The sequence below is a fragment of the Lepisosteus oculatus genome, chromosome 15 (assembly GCF_040954835.1).
Source record: "Lepisosteus oculatus isolate fLepOcu1 chromosome 15, fLepOcu1.hap2, whole genome shotgun sequence".
NCBI classification, from domain to species: domain Eukaryota; kingdom Metazoa; phylum Chordata; class Actinopteri; order Semionotiformes; family Lepisosteidae; genus Lepisosteus; species Lepisosteus oculatus.
This window is the reverse complement of record NC_090710.1, coordinates 24,630,496-24,646,843: the sequence shown is the minus strand read 5'-3', so window position 1 is coordinate 24,646,843 and position 16,348 is coordinate 24,630,496. Positions and strand designations below refer to the sequence as shown.

The window sequence follows — 16,348 nt, the reverse complement described above, 5'->3', positions numbered from 1 at the left end:
GTGCCCTTAATAATCTTGAATTATCTTAGAACGTATAGACAATACAGACCTGATTTGGGTCTTGAATTCAAGGGAACCCTTTGGTCATCAGGTCTAGACCTTCAGATTTTTTTTTAGATTTCCTACACAGTACACATTAGAAAGAAAAATCCCAAAACAAAAACAGAAAGCAGCATTTTTAACTTTAACTTAAATTCAGAAGTCAATTTTACAAGTTGTAGCACACCTAGGATGTCAATTTCTCTTTACAGATCTTCTCTAACAGGTCTACTGCCTTGGATAAAACTTTGAGATTGATTACACAAATCATTTGTTCAAAAATATTCAGGACCTAGAAAAGTTTTCTTTCTCTTCCACAAATTGAAAAAATAAAAATAATAAAAACATCATTGTTTGTATTGCAGTCATTCATGTGGAGCTAAAGAGTCTCTTCATGGTGTCTGGGCTATAAAAAGAGGGTTTTTACACTTTTTGCACACACATCTGGTGTGTATTGATGACAAGCTGACTAGAGCCTGTGATCTTCACTTGGCAGATGGACAGAATTAAAAAAGCAAAACAAAATCATGGCAAACACTCAGGATGCCTATAAACTTCCCCTGAGCTATTTCTACATAGACCAGCTTTTTAGGAGGTTGGTTTGGAAAAAAAACTCAGGACTTCTGGTTTTATCATCTGCTATTCTCAATTTCTTCTGTTCTTTATTTTGTCGTGGAATATGATGCCGATAGAAAATGTGTGGCTTCATGGTAAGGACAGTGGGTTTTATATATTTTGGGAAAATTTGCTTTTGCAGTTGTATTTTGCTGAAGAACTGTTACATTACCAATGGACTTTGGAGCATCTCTGAACTGCTTTACCAGGTAAATGATTTTATAAAAAAGGACTGCATTGCTGTATTTGAGTTTGAAATGCACGGTTGTATAGCTGAAATTGTCTTGTTTCTTATGATATAAAGTTTGTGGTGCTATGTTTTGATGTTGCTGTAAATTTGTATTCAGAATATATTGGAATCACGTGCATGTGTGATACATTGTGAAATGATAAAAAAAAGTTGCAATGTGAAATAAAATTCCACTAAGTATGCTGATGTCCAAATCTGTGATGTGTAAGTCTCCGAAGCCCAATACAAAGCTATGAATAAAAGGAAGCAATTCGGTCAATTTAGCTTGCTTGGATGCTAGTCGTGAATTGACTCATTATCTCACAATGCCATCTCTAAATGAAGACCAACTAATAAGCTTCAACAACATTACTTTGCATTATTGCATTTATTTTGGATTAAAATATGACTAAGATAATTCAAATGTTTTTAACTGTAAAAGTATTTTAAAAGATTGTGAAAATCTGTGCAATTTCAAATAAGAGACAATAACATTACAAATCTAAACTGAAAAGGGATCTAGTAACTATTAAATTGTTTGGGCAATAGAATTATTAATGTCTAATACCATTTTAGTAGTGATATTACGTTTGGAAGAAATAATGTGCAATCAGACATAGAACATGACCTGTCTGTGAGCCATTCCACAATTAAGGCAGAGACAAAGAAATCGACACCAGGGCAAGCAGTTAAAGCTCTGTGATGATTAATATTCAGATATTTAAAATCAGAACAATTGATTTGTTAATATTCAGTCTATGCAACTTACATATATTAGAGTAATATATCCTAAAAGGTGAATAGCATGAGAAGGCATTCAAATGCATAACTCTAATTACTTTAGATATGTTTTAGAAAAAATCATATGAATCTTTTCATATCAGAAAATAATAACAATAACATAACAATAATATATAAAAGCAGAAGTCATAAAAATACAATATATTTTATATAGTGGTGTAATTACTCATGTTACATTCACCTTTCATTTCTTTCTATACTACAAAACAAACAAAAAATTCTGTGTTCAAAAATAATATTAACTGCTGATTCTAAATTGAAAAAGAACCAAAAATACCAAAAATGCCAAAAATGGGCATTTTAACAAACATAAAAATGAAATTTAATTTGAAGAACATGAGAGTAAGGTTCAAATGAGAGGAGGCCATTAAGCTTAACTAGTCCATTTGGTACTACAGCAAAACAGGTGTCGGGAGCATGGGCGAATCACCAAGGGGTGGGGCTGTCTCATTTAGGCGAGCTCCATTCTTCAAATTCTCATGAGGAAGTCACTGAATTGGCTGCACCTGGAGTCTCTAGCTTCCTTTAAAAACAGTTCCTGAGGTAGTCAGAGATTGTCTATTTGTAGACCCTCATGGTTCAGAAAAAAAAAGCATTTGAAAGATGATTTGGAGTTAGAGGTTTTTCGTCTGGTACAACAAATCCGAGGAAGATTATAGTGGAATAATATTGCAGCCTCGGTAGTTGGGATGCCGATAAATAATAAAGATGGTTAATGAGTGCACCTGGACAACTGGAAATAACTGAGTGAGGTTCTTGCCACTGCTATCAAGGGAAAGATATATGGTTACAGTTCATATTGAAACCCCTTGCCACTCTATCAGAAAGGGGATCTCTCACAAGTACATGCTGTAGAAGCTAAGTGATTTGTGGAGCTAAGGATCTGTTCAACTTCTGTTTCTTGAATTTTTTTGTCTGCTACCCACATGGGGGAAAACTAGCACTTGCCTGCACCACGCACCTGCCGGGTGTTTGCTTAGTCTTGAATTTTTATTTTTTGCTTTTTCTTCAATGTTCGTTTTGGAAGTTAAGGTCAATGTCCTGCTAGAATGGATGTACCCTTTAATATTGACTTAGAGTTCACCTTGAACATCCTGTATGAACCTTCCTTTTTACATGTCTTATTCACCACACAAATGAGAAAGAAAAAACAACTCAGACATATACAGTACTATTATCTTTCTTTAGAAGGAAACTTCTCCATTTGTGGCACACCTTGGATTTAAATGTATTTTTCTAGGTCTTCTCTAAAATGTCTACTACCTTGGATAAAAAATTAAAAGTGACTGAAAAAATACAGAAAATCTGCACAAGCTTGTATGAAGATGACACATGGAATGGTTTTGCTGGTTTCCTTCTGTCTAGTTTCTCTTAACGTGATGCCGCATGCCTTAGAAAATGAGCGTCACGTATGCAATCCACCCCTTTTTAGATCCCTTTCCTTCTATTTTATTTCAATCCTCTTTTTCTGCCCTCTGCCCTCTTAACCTCAACATATTAAAGGAGTCCTTGTGCACTAGAGTGGTACTAATGCCATTTAAAATGGATACAGTGGATACAGTTACCCTTATGAACAGTTAAGAATAGTTTTACAATCACAGTTTAGGAATACAACACTCACAGATGAATAATATAAATGATCAAAGTTATACATATTAACAAATACATTTTCTGAAATAAAATATTCATTATATATATTATAGTAGTAGAAACAAGACATTAAACTTCAATTTAATATTCAGCAAAATTCCTTGTAATTCATGGAAGCTTTTTTGAAGAACTATTCAATTCAAACATTTGTGGAAAGTTTTTTTTTTTTCCCATTTAACTTTCATTTTCTTTTCACTAAATTCATTCAAGCAAGAGCTTGCTTGAGTCACACAGTATATCTCAGGATTTATTGAGGTATCCATGTCCACCATAGGAGTGGACTTATTTAGTAAAATTATGTTTAAACTGTATAATCTGCTTGAGTAGATAAACCAAATAGCAAAAAGGAGTGGAACAAGAAAAAAGGTGCAAGAAAAAAAATAAATGCTTCCATAATTATGGGTCTAGTCTTTCTGAAGAACAAGGGTTCTCATCACTGATTCCTGTTACTGTCCTTGATTAGCACTTATGAGAAACACTCGACAGGTCTTTCTGCTCATGCCGAGTAAAATATTTTATCCAATCACAATAATAAACAGCAGATGTATGATTCAAGTTTATTTTGCTAAAGTTTAAATAGAAAGCATTTTTTTTACACAACAGTACATACTTTCATCAAAGTTCCAATCAAACACACACACAGAATACATATTTTCTTACTTGATCTGCTATTTAAATATTTAATTTAAATAAAAATTAAATAAATATTTAAAACTTCAACTGAAAATCAAATAAACACACATTATATCTTTGTCACACAGGTGTGGAAAATGTAAAGTGAGCTAATCTTGACTACTAATGAGTGTTTATAGTGAAGATTTCAGGCAATTTTTATTTTGTTAAATTGTAATTCATATTACAGTTAAATAACATGAATTTTAATTATTTTAAGTAATTACCTCCATCTCTATATTAATGTTATAAATAGATTATTATCAATGGATATTTATTAATATAGATAATATTCATTAAGGTGGGTAGCTGGGTCAGCATGCGTAGGCTGCAAAGGAACAAGTAGTAGGCTTATTCCATGCTGAAAAGAGAAGAAAGAAAACACGTTTCAGCTGTGGAGCCTTCTTCGGGTGTAAGGGGTGGCTTACCTAGATAATATGAATTACCTCTATAAAAAAATAATGCTAGTACTGTTGGAAAAAACAATTACTAGACCCTCCAAAAAAAAAAAAGAAAATGAACTCATTCTGCATACTGTATATACCGCAACACATATTCATTTCTGGTTTCGCTTGTTTTGTTTTTCTCACTGTAAACATTAGCACAGCCCCAAGTCATATACAGTAAGGATCCTTCCTCTCCACCCATCACAATTTCACAGAAGAATGATTCACTTTCTTTTATTCATTGAGCAAGCCTCTGAAGTAGGCCAAAATAGCAATTAACACAGACTAATAAATGGCATTCAAGTTTTTGGATTTTTTTCCCTCAAATGTTTTCCAAGCTAAAATCATTATCATACTCATTTTGTGTCATTTGAGTTTCAGCAATGATGCTATCCTTTCCATTCCTCACTCTACTGCTCTTCAGCAACTAAGCATACAACTCAATTTCGTGAGGCAGTGTAATTTCAGCTTCTGATTATCATCATTTTTTTATAGTTCAAAAGCAAGGTTAAACAAGCTAATATTTTGTGGGATTAACGAATCTGGCCACATCACTATTACAGCCTGATTGTGCACAAGTCAATCATCCTGTCCTACATCTAATTGGTCTCTTATAATTGTCAATGTGCTTGTGAACTGCAAAGTGTTGCAATGCTGAGCTGACTGCAACCAGTAAAGGATTAGAACCACATGAGTGCCTCTACTACAAAGTGAGGCCGAATGCTGCCAGACCTCCCCGATTTAGAAGAACACAAATGCTTTGTTGTCTTTTTTACACTTGGCAGTCACCAGCCATTCACTTCTTAGATCATTTGTTTTCTGCATAGGTTTTTCCCAGTCTTTAAACATTTTGTCTTTTTTGGCCACTAGTAAATTTTTGTTTTTATTTAAAAAAAGCTGGTTCTTCCAATTACAAATGAAACATGTTTTTTTTGTTTTTAGAGCCATACTGTATATGATTTATAACAAAGGATCATATAATAAATCATTGCTTTCTTTGTCTTTCACAATCCATCCTACATTAATAGAAATAAAAATAACATAATACCTTCTAAAATTTTACTATGACTCATATTAATTCTCTCACCATCAGGTTTTAAATGAAATCCAGGGGACAGGCAGGGTACAACCGGACACAGCCCAGTTCTGTAAACCTCTAAACACCTGTCCACAATATCTGGAAAATCCTGGAGGCTGCAGCGATGTAACAGGGAGCCCAGGCCAGTCTCAAATTGCTAACCATGGATTCAGTTAGGTAATCTCCAGTTGTGATGGCTCATCTTGGTGTCTGAATAGGACCTTTACCTTAATGAGAAAATGGTAAGTCTCTCTCTGTGAAAAAGAAATTGTCTCCTCATTAATATTAACCACATCCCAGCAGTATAAGTATGGAATCAGCTCCCAGACACAGATTGAGTAGCCTTTTCTTTTTCCCATTTAGGTTCAGATGGGACTTCAGTTCTGTGGTGCAAGTATTCACTGACAGAAAACCTGGAGACTAAAATAAACAGTAACAACAACAATGAAAACACCAGGTGTAAGAGTAGAACTGACAACTGTAGCTGAAGAAAATGATGGACAAAATGATCTATTCCGAGAATGATGTGAAGCAAGGTAGGATTTCTATTGTCAAGCAAGTTTGGTCCTAAGTGGCAGGGTAAATTCACTGTATATTGAGACTGCTTTTACTGCTCCTGTCAATCATAGCTCTCAGCTCAGTGTGTCTCTGTTCATATCTCTTCATAAGCCATGGTGACACATTTAAGTGTCCTTTTTACTGACTGCAGAATGATGTCCTGAAGCATCCAAATCAGCAGGTTTTCTGTCTTGTCAAGTCTCTACAGTACAGCACAATACACCAGAAGAATTTCACAGCAGTGAAGAAATGTCTTTTCATTGTAAAATAGTTTTACATGCCTGGACTATGGTAAATGAAGTACATTTTGAAACTTTCACAAAACACAAGTCCACATATGAACGCAGTCAGTAATCATGATGAAATTACTGCATCCTTTCAGCATTCCCACCTTGAGCAAAACTTTTACCTTAACTTTATCTGAGGTTAAGGTTTTCACATTTACAGGTAACACTCAAGGGAAAATATTTCAAAGAGAACACGAGAAGCTTGTTTAAAATAATGTTTTTTCACACCAGCTGTCCATACTCACCTTTCTATTCCAGTCACAAAGGTGAAATTACTTCTACCAGGGAAATAATTATTAATTCAAACCAATAATTATAAACAACAAAAATAATGTGAAATCCCATTTATGACTTCCATACACTACACCTCTAGGGATTTGTGCATACAGTTTCTAGGGGTAGTAACATACAACAGTATATTTGTGGTGGCAAAACAATGTTATATGCTGTACACTTTAATGACAAGTCAGACACCAGTGAATAGTTTATGCTTCAACACAGGGCCGCTTATCTCTGAAACCAACAAACCTACCAGTATGTCTTTGGACTGGGAGGAAATGGTAGCACTAATTCCTTGTGTACTCGAAAAAACATACAAACCCCACTTTGCAGCCCAGGAATTGAACCAAGGGCCCCAGTGCTGCCCAAGCTTAAAAAAATAGTTGTCTAAAATAAATTACCCAGCAGTTATGGAATCATGGAATCCAGTTTTCCTGGGATCTCTCAAGAAGCACTTGTATGAAAGCTTCAGACTAACAAGATACTAACATTCAAATAAGATAGATAGGTCGAATGGCCACCACTCATTTGTAAACTTTCTTACTTTTACTTCCTTGTGATCCGCAGAATAGTCATGATAAAACTATTGCGGTTTTTATTGAATTTTTAAAAAAGGGATACTTACTTTTTGCAACTAAAATCAAATACAGAAAATGAAATACTATTTTACGTTTCAAAATAGTATTTTCTGTTTTGTTTTAAACTTCAACTTAATTAACTCTATTCATTACAAATATCTTTATATTAAACAATGGTTTAACCACTTTACACAGTCTAAGCCATATTTGAATACACCATTATACACATCAGAATCCCTCTTTTTTAAACACATCATTAGAAACTCCTGATCTTTCTGTGCATCTTATTGTGCCTCAACTGAAAAGTACCCTTGTGCAGCAAAGCTATTAACTGCATACTTCATCTTGATACTGTTCATTGTTTATTTTTTGGTACGGTACATCACAAAAATTTTTTAAGCATTAATTACGTTGTAAAGTCAATGGGTACACTGCATGGGTGGTAGCAATCAAGTAACATTCTAGAATATTTTTAGTCAATGGAATAAGAACCTCTTGGGAGTAATCAACATTAAACTAAAAATGGAAATCACCTACACAAACTATTACCGAAGATTCATTAAAATCATGAATATTCTGATCATTTCATATCATTTGTAAGACCAAAGCAGCTGTTGGATGTCTATGACTTTTCCACAATTTAAAACTGACTGAATAAGCTGGAAGTGTCAACATTGCAGGGAAAAACACTTTATGATATTTACTCAATATAAAAAAGAATGAAAAAAGTGAAGAAATAGAAAAACATAAAAATACCTAAGTAATTGTTTCAACACTTTGTATAGAAAGGTCTCCCATTAGTCACACTTTGGGCAATGTATTGTTCAGATTGAAGGCTTATAGATGGAGTAATATGACCAAACTACAAAAATGTTAGGAAATGTAACATTTTCTCAAAATGAATGCTAACCACGATCATACTGTATATTTGGGGTACATTATTCACTTTCCATGTCAGTGTTGGAATAGGTGATATTGGCATTTACTCATTTTTGGAACATACAGTATATATACTATAGTGCACATTAGGCGACACTTTGCTTTGATAATCATTCAAAGTACATAACAGGAGAAAGGCAAATAAAAAGCAAATAATGACTTCATATCTACGCAAAAAGCACTGTTGTTTAACAGTTGGAACAGATTTAGTATTTTTAAATGATACTGATATTTTACATCTTGAAATGTATTATAAACTTGGCATCTAACTTTTAGATTTTGTAATTCAGAAATTATCTAAAACATATTTACATAAAATAAAGAATTGTGAACTTTTGTAGACGTTCATTGGGTTACATATCACCAATCCTTAAGGCTCTATTCTCAAAACACAACATTTTGAATGATTTTAGATATAGATTTTAGAGGTTTCAGCTTCAGTGAACACAGCTCACATCTCACACCTGAAGAAGGCTCCACAGCCGAAATTTTGTGTTTCTTTTTCTTTTGTTTCAGCATGGAACAAACTTTTACCCATTTCTTTGCATCCTATACATGCTTACGCAGCTACCAACTTGGATATTTCCATAAGTGCTACTTTAAAACATTTCATCATAGGCACTTCTTCATCAAAATGTACTCAAGACCCAGTCCAGGTGGATACTCCTGTCCATACATCCCATTTCATATTTTTTACCTTCAGTAAGCTTTCTAATAATAATCGTCTTAATGTGAAAAAAAAATGTACCTTTACACTTCAAGACTTACTCTGCCCAGACAAGTAGGCAGTGGAAGGAATGCTTATTTTCAGCATATAAATATTTACACAGAGATTCCTGACTTAATCATGACTTTTAAAAGAATGAGACTCCCAATTCCAACACAATATAAACGCAGTTGACAGAATAATTTCTTAAAATATTCATTTATTTTAATAAGCATGCTTAGACATACTAGAAAAACACAATATTAATAAAACAATTTTCTGTCAGCAGTGGACATTCCCAAAAATAAGAGGCAGCTTTTCATTGATCATGCCCAGTTTTTCTACAAATCTTTGTGAAGATTTCTTAAAACATTCAAATGGCTTAGATATGAGCTATTCTCACCAGAAAAGTTATTTTTTTCCTGATATATGACATTTACATATAACACATATATATATATAAATAATTCAGATTTTATGTATCTATGTATTTTCAATGTACCGTTTTTCTCTTTCTCTTGTGAAGAAGAATGATTAAATGGAGAGTTTAGATTTTTTTTAGATGTGAATACTTTTAAGGAAATATTTTAGTTCATTTATCATTTATTTTAAATCATTATCCTAAATGACTGCAAGATAACAAGTGAGTAATGAATGACATTAATGACAACCCCTCTTTTATGTCCTCTTTACAAAAATAACTCAGTCTAACACATTTTCAAAACAAGATTTTGTATTAATGTTAGTATAAAAATTCTAAGTAAAGCTAGTTTCTTCCTATGGAAGAAAACTACCAGAAGACTTATCCACACCATGCATTATCAGACAGACACGTATTCCAGATAAGATTCATGGCAAGTAGGACAGGTTGCTACAGTAGGTGGGACCACATCAATTACCAATCCATTGCAAAGTGCAAGAACAAGCAGACTATCTAGAAATACAATCTACAATTGACAAATACAGTCTAGAAACACCAATTAACTGAGTTATCACATCTTTGATAGAAGAAAGGAGGAAACTTACACACCCCCACAAAACATGTCATTATGGAGAGAATATGAAAACTCTACACAAAATGCACCACTCTCTGGAACCGAACCCATGATTGAAGAGCTCTGTGACAGAACTTTCAACCACCACACGACCATCTTGCAAAATCCCCATATCTTGTGGGTTTTTTTTAATTAGCCAAAAGTAGTGTGAAAAGGGGTTAGAAGAATTGTTTGATTAATGTTCTGCAATATCTTACATTTACCAAAAATAAATTTACCAGTTCATGTTCTGTGTGCTGTATGTCTGAAAATTGAATATAATTATATGCTGTACTAACACATTCACACTGTGATTATATTGGGATATGAATCTTCGCTGGTAATTCCAAGATTGTTCCATTGATGATGCTGTTCCTAGGGCTAATGGAGTGGAAATGATCTTAGGTTTGATTCATCAATTAGATGTACAGTATATTACCTTTAATGTAAATGTCAGGTTAAGCATTTGGGGAAAAATGTTTTCACGCTAACATATTAAAGAGAAAAGGAATGGAGATTGATGATCTACAACATTCCTCCATCTTGGATGAAAAACAGCCATTGGATGAAAAAATGAGAATCCCCTACTACAGTGCCAAGAAAAGGTTTGTGAAGGAACAATATAATTATATAATTATGGAAATTCCATCATCTTACCATGGAATCCCTAAATGATGGGAGATTATATGATATAAACTAATACACTACTGCAAAAATAATAGATATAATAAATAATGTTCAGCCAAGTAGTGTAAAAATGGTCTCCACTGACATTTTCATGGTCCCTGTTTGTAGATTATACATTAACAAGGTGAGCTATAGAGTATCTTTAGACCTATGATTCAAATTAGCTGAATTTATTCATTTCGCTTTCTTGTGACAGAACAGTGCCTTTTTGTGTGCCTGCCTATTACAATTATTTACAGTGAACTACCATGGAAAATGCATAATAAGGTGTAGCAAAACAAAGTGAAACCATGGCAAAGGAATGGTAAAGCATGAAGTGCAATCAAACAGTAAAGCAAAAGCATGGTATAAGCATGACAAACAATTCAAACACTGTAAAATGACCAAGTCTGTATACTCTCCTATTTACTATATACTCGCTGTTTACCCTGTAGAAAAGCCGAACTTGCTCTCAAACTGAGAGCAAATTCTGAATTTACTATGAGCTGTAGGATTAAATATAAGCCAGCCACCTCTAATATTTAGAGACAAGCTAAATTTAAAACTTAATTTAGCATTTATCTTTCTAATAAGTGAGCAGTCATTATTCTGCACCATTAAAGTGTGATTTGGTACAGGACTGCAGGGATTTTATGGAAATTTCATTCCATTAAATTAGGTGCTCTAAGTGAGCTACAGTACCTTTATGTTTAAGTTCTCTGAATAATGCTACAGGATCGCATTGCATTTTTAGTCTGTTGCACTATATGCTATTCCCATAAAGATAATGACAATGATAAAGATGTAATTCAATCTTTTATTTTTAAACCTTTAATTCAAGATGTAATTCAATGCAAAGACTGAGTATCAGTTAGAAAAGGGAAGTCAAGAGAAGGAAACTAGAAAGAAACAAGGACAAAAAGTGTCTCATTATCTGTTGGAAGCACGGTTATGCAATTATCAAATTGTCTTCCATTCTATGCTTCTGTTCTTGGTGCATCTTTTAAAATTGAACTTTTTTCACAGTTAAGGCATGTGAGTGTGTCAGCAAGCATAAATGTACAGGATGCAGCTTACCAAATTCAATGTGACTTTGCCTTGGACATTCTGAGCAATTAGACTTTCCCCAGTCCTACCACACATTTATTTTCATGAATTCAGAAGCATAAAACAAACATCATGTTGGTGTCATTTTAACTAAATGTAACTAGCTAATAGAGTGAAAGGATTTTTTTTCCCAGAACAGCATTAAAAAAATTCAAGATAACTACATTTATGTCATTGCTGTTGTTTGTTTACATGAAAGATGCAAGTAGGAGTATTTGCTGGATTTGTGCATCTAGCATTAGTTAATTAAATAGATTATGCATGTATAACAAAAGAGTTATTAATATAATACATACAAATGAGTAAAACATTATTTCTGCCTAGCTAAATTCAATTATAGTCGAAGTTTTTGATAAAATAAAAAATGAAAAGGATTTATTTTATTGCTACATGATTTCGCTGTGATTCATTAAAATGCTTTGACCCCTAAATATGTAGAACTCTGCAATGTTCAATAACAGTACAAACGCACTCGTGTTCTTGGGTACTGGTATCTTTTTTTGTATGATGTACAGTAATGAACTGAATGTATACTCGGTCATTCTACAGTAAAAACAATAAACAATGGACAGTAGGAGTACTGTAATTAAGCTTTAAGGATAATACAATAATAGTGCACTTCTTACCTTTCGGCCGTTGAGGTGTCTGTTTTGGAATTACTGTGCTGTTTCCACAGGTATTATTCATGTCCAATGTAAAATTCGTGGTGTAGTTAGTAGATGGGATGCTTTGTACCTTCATGCATTCCAGCAAAGCTGCTGCCTCATTCATCTTCTGTAAATCCATCCTATAAATCTTAATTTGCTCTAAACTTTAACGTGAAGTTCGGCACAAAGATGAAAGAATATAGATATATGTATTTTTTACTTTACTTCCTATACAAATGAAAATGGGCTGCAGATGAAAGTTCCTCATGCATTTATTTTAAACGGAACTTTCTTGCCATCGTTTTGGTTTTTTTTTCCCTTTATCTGCTTATCTATCGAGTTTTAAAAAACTTAAACTTCCTTATCGTTAGTTTGGGGTCTACTTTTTTTTCTTAAGAATAACGGAATCTAAAATTCAGCATCCTTTGACTACTGAACGCTTTGATAGAACCAGAGCGGACTGTTACTGAGCTGATGTGTCTCAGATGCCGAGATCTCGATCTGTTGGGGACGATGAAACTGAAAGCCTTACAGCTCTTCCCGTCCTTTCTGAACTGAGACCCTCTTCTATACTCACTCGCACCGGGGGGAGTCGGGGGGACAGAGTGAGTGAACGGGCGGAGGCGGGGGGAGGCGTGGAGGTAGTGTGTTAATGCAGATTCAGAGCAGAGAACAGGGATCAACTAACAGAAGAGATGCAGCGCCCTCCAGTGGTCAAGATGCAACATTGTCTTCGAAATACCTAAAGCGTTCTGTAGTGCTCTTTGTTCTCTTAACTTCTGACATTCAAATTCATTCTATTTTATTATCAAATTATAGCTGATGAGCTTTGATTTTTTTGTTTTAGAAAATTACATTTTGGAAGAAATGAAGATAACATTTAATTGGATCCAAACTGACAGTCTGAATAAAACATATTTCCTCAGATAAAAATACCCACCTAATGCTTTTAAGTTTTAAACTGCAAAAAATAGCATTTCCCATGTTGATCTTTCAGATAATTAGTTTAAGAGTTAATTTAAAAGAGCTTTTATTATTCAAAAAATGTATGTGTTTAAGTCGAAAAATAACGTCAACGATGTCCTTTGAATATTGTCCTCGTGTTTAAGTGTATGTGGGCGTTTGTACAGTCATCACTGGAATTTTCACACTTTATTCAAAAAGTGTTATGAACCATTATTTTTAATTTAGTAGAAGGGAATATACACAAAAGCATGTTTTCTCAGTAGATGCAGTGATGCAGCTCGCCTGTAGACATACCTCATGTAAAGCTGTTGTCAGAGTGAACCACATCTTCACAGAGATCTGAGAATATCTAGCAGAATCAATGTGATTGCAGTTGACTGTGCACAGACCTGCCGTTAGAGGCTTTCACTGATACTTTTGTAAAGCAGTGTATATATAGTATATACATATGTATGTGTTTAAAATGTAATTTTCTTGTTTTGTATTCAGCACGTTTTGCAATATACCCAAGCATAATAATGTAGAAATGTAAAAAAGTTACAAACAAATGATGTCCATTTGGCCCCTCGAGCTTTGTTTGGTACTAGCTAAGTGATCTGGAGATCTGCCAAAAGATGAATTGGGGGGGGTTTGAGGGCTCGTCCTTTTCGTCTGTAATAGAAAAGACATTATGGTGAGCCAAGATGCAAAGAAAATGGTGGTTCTAAATTGGGTGGGTGTATAAAAATAGATATAGCAAAAAATATACACCTTTCAAGGCAAAATTAATCTCCAAGCACTTTTCAGGTTCTAGTCCCAACCCTCTTTCAGCTGTGCAGAGCTATCGCAAATCAACCTAAGCTGCTGCTATCAACAAATGCTAAAAGCACTACAAAACATTCCGTTAATTATTCAGCTGTTTCACATAATGTTTACTCTTTGAGCTGAAATTGAATTAAGTCATTTCATCACTGTTCTTCACTGCCACTTGAGCAGTCTTTGCAGTTTTATACCACTTTTATCCCAGGTATTGTGGACCTTCTAATGCCAGTAAATGCTAATGTTTACCATCTTTCCATTTTCTGAGTTATCTCTTCATGTTCTCTCTGATCTAATGAAACTTGACAAGGAACTGAAAATGGCTTCAAACTCGATCAAATTTAAAAAAGGCATTTTGTGTCGTGTCACTGTTTTGAACAAAATGCAATACAAAACAAACAGCAACCACTTTAAACTGCATGATTACAGCGCATAGTTAAAGCATTCTTGTCATGCTGCTTAATTATGGCAGCAATAAAACACAATCCCCTGTGTACCTTGGTCAGCTACAGAGTGCAATTGGAAAGATGTCATGTTTATTAAAGCATCAGTTCTTGTCTTCTTATTCAGCAAAGACAGCGTGGAACACCCCTAGTAAAAATTATAAGACAAAATCTGTAGTTCAGTTCCTGCCTCAAGATACATGAATCCCAGGGACTAGAAGTAGAAAAGGCATACATGAATAAAAATATCATCTTTGTTAAATATGTCTTCAGACATAGGATGATCAATTTGCCCTCCAGTGTGGAGATAATGCTCATTTCTCTTTTAAGGCAAGTATCTAACACATCTAACGTTTTATCAGAAGGGCAAGTTGAAGGTTAAAGGCTGAAAGCCTTTAAATATTAATGTTTATAATTTTTGTTTATTTCTTCCACTGATAGGGAAGTACTACTTTGTTTAATCTTGTAGCTTCAGCATTCCTTTTGTTCCAACCGTTTCTGGCTTTACGAACTTTCAGTGTATGCATCTCACAACAGCTAAAATCAAATTGCAACCATTTACAAAAAGAAAAAAAGGACACACTAATATATACAAAAATGTTATCAATATTAACACAACAGCATTTTTTAAACTTTTGCATTTTTGTTTCACCAGAGAACAAAAATGTTCTTGTGGACCACTGGCATGAAAATAATGGACAGAAAAATCAAATGCACACTGACAAACAATGTGCTTGTCTTTTACGGAACAATAAATTTTGTCATCCAAATTGATTGATTTCAGACCATCAGACAAATATGTTTCTGTCAAAAGTATTTTTGTCATTAATAAATGGAATGTCAAAGCTGCAAGTCTTTTTTTTTTTTTGTGTATAGGACCAATTCTAAAAGCCTGCTGTTCCCCTCCATTAGCTTTATCGTTGCTTTTTCTTGTTGTATTAAATGTTTTTCTGTGGCTCTCAATGAAAGATCTTGAATTGGCTTATTCTGTACTTAATGAAAATACAGAGCTGATAAAAATAAAAGGAAATAGACGGAAAGCTTTGCCAATGGAAAGAAATACATTTTGTTGGATACATTAGTACAAAGTATGATAAATACTTAATATAGAGTGCATTTTAATAAATTGTCTACAATAATCCTACACAACCATGTGTGCAGATGCTATATTTTAAAATTGTACAAAAAAGGGAAATGCGTAACGAAATAAATTAAATTAAAATGTATAACATAAGTACTAAAGTTTCAAATGTAGCAATTAGACCTTGTTGTGATAAATATTTTACTTTTAGCCATGAGTCAACCCACAAACACACTGAAACCAAGCAGGAGCAAACCTGGCCAGTACCTGGATTGGAGACCTCCTGGGAAAAACTAAGGTCATTGCTAGAAGAGGTGTTAGTGGGACCAGTTGGGAGGGCATGCAGTCTGTGTGGCTCCTAATGCCTCAGGACAGTGATGAGGACAGAAGTTTAAAAGTGGGAGGAATAATAATAATAATAATAATAATAATAATAATAATAATAATAATAATAATAATAATACATGGAACCTGGACAGCAATATGTGGTATGTGGAAGAGGGGTTTGTGGAAGACTATGGTATCAACTCAGAGTTCCACCAGTTCCAAACTCAAAATGAGAAGTCAAATGAAATGCATTCAGATCATAGATTATTTTCAGAGAACTGGATCACTTACTACATACTACAATCCTTTCTGCAGACAGTGGTTACTGTTACTATGACACCTATGCCAAAAGGTCCTTATTGACCCTCTTCTTGTGATTTCAGTCTGTTCCTCCAAGAAAAG

At 34.0% G+C, this 16,348-nt stretch overlaps 1 protein-coding gene across 1 annotated transcript in view; it reads right to left on the bottom strand.

Moving 5' to 3' along the window:
* Positions 1-12,897, bottom strand: part of LOC102697453 (cholecystokinin receptor-like) — a 37,138-nt gene extending 24,241 nt beyond the window's left edge. The window contains exon 1 of the mRNA XM_006639159.3: positions 12,311-12,897. Coding sequence (XP_006639222.1) covers positions 12,311-12,470 — 160 coding nt within the window. The 5' untranslated portion in view covers positions 12,471-12,897. The remainder of the gene's footprint in view (positions 1-12,310) is intronic.
* Positions 12,898-16,348: the final 3,451 nt, after the last annotated feature.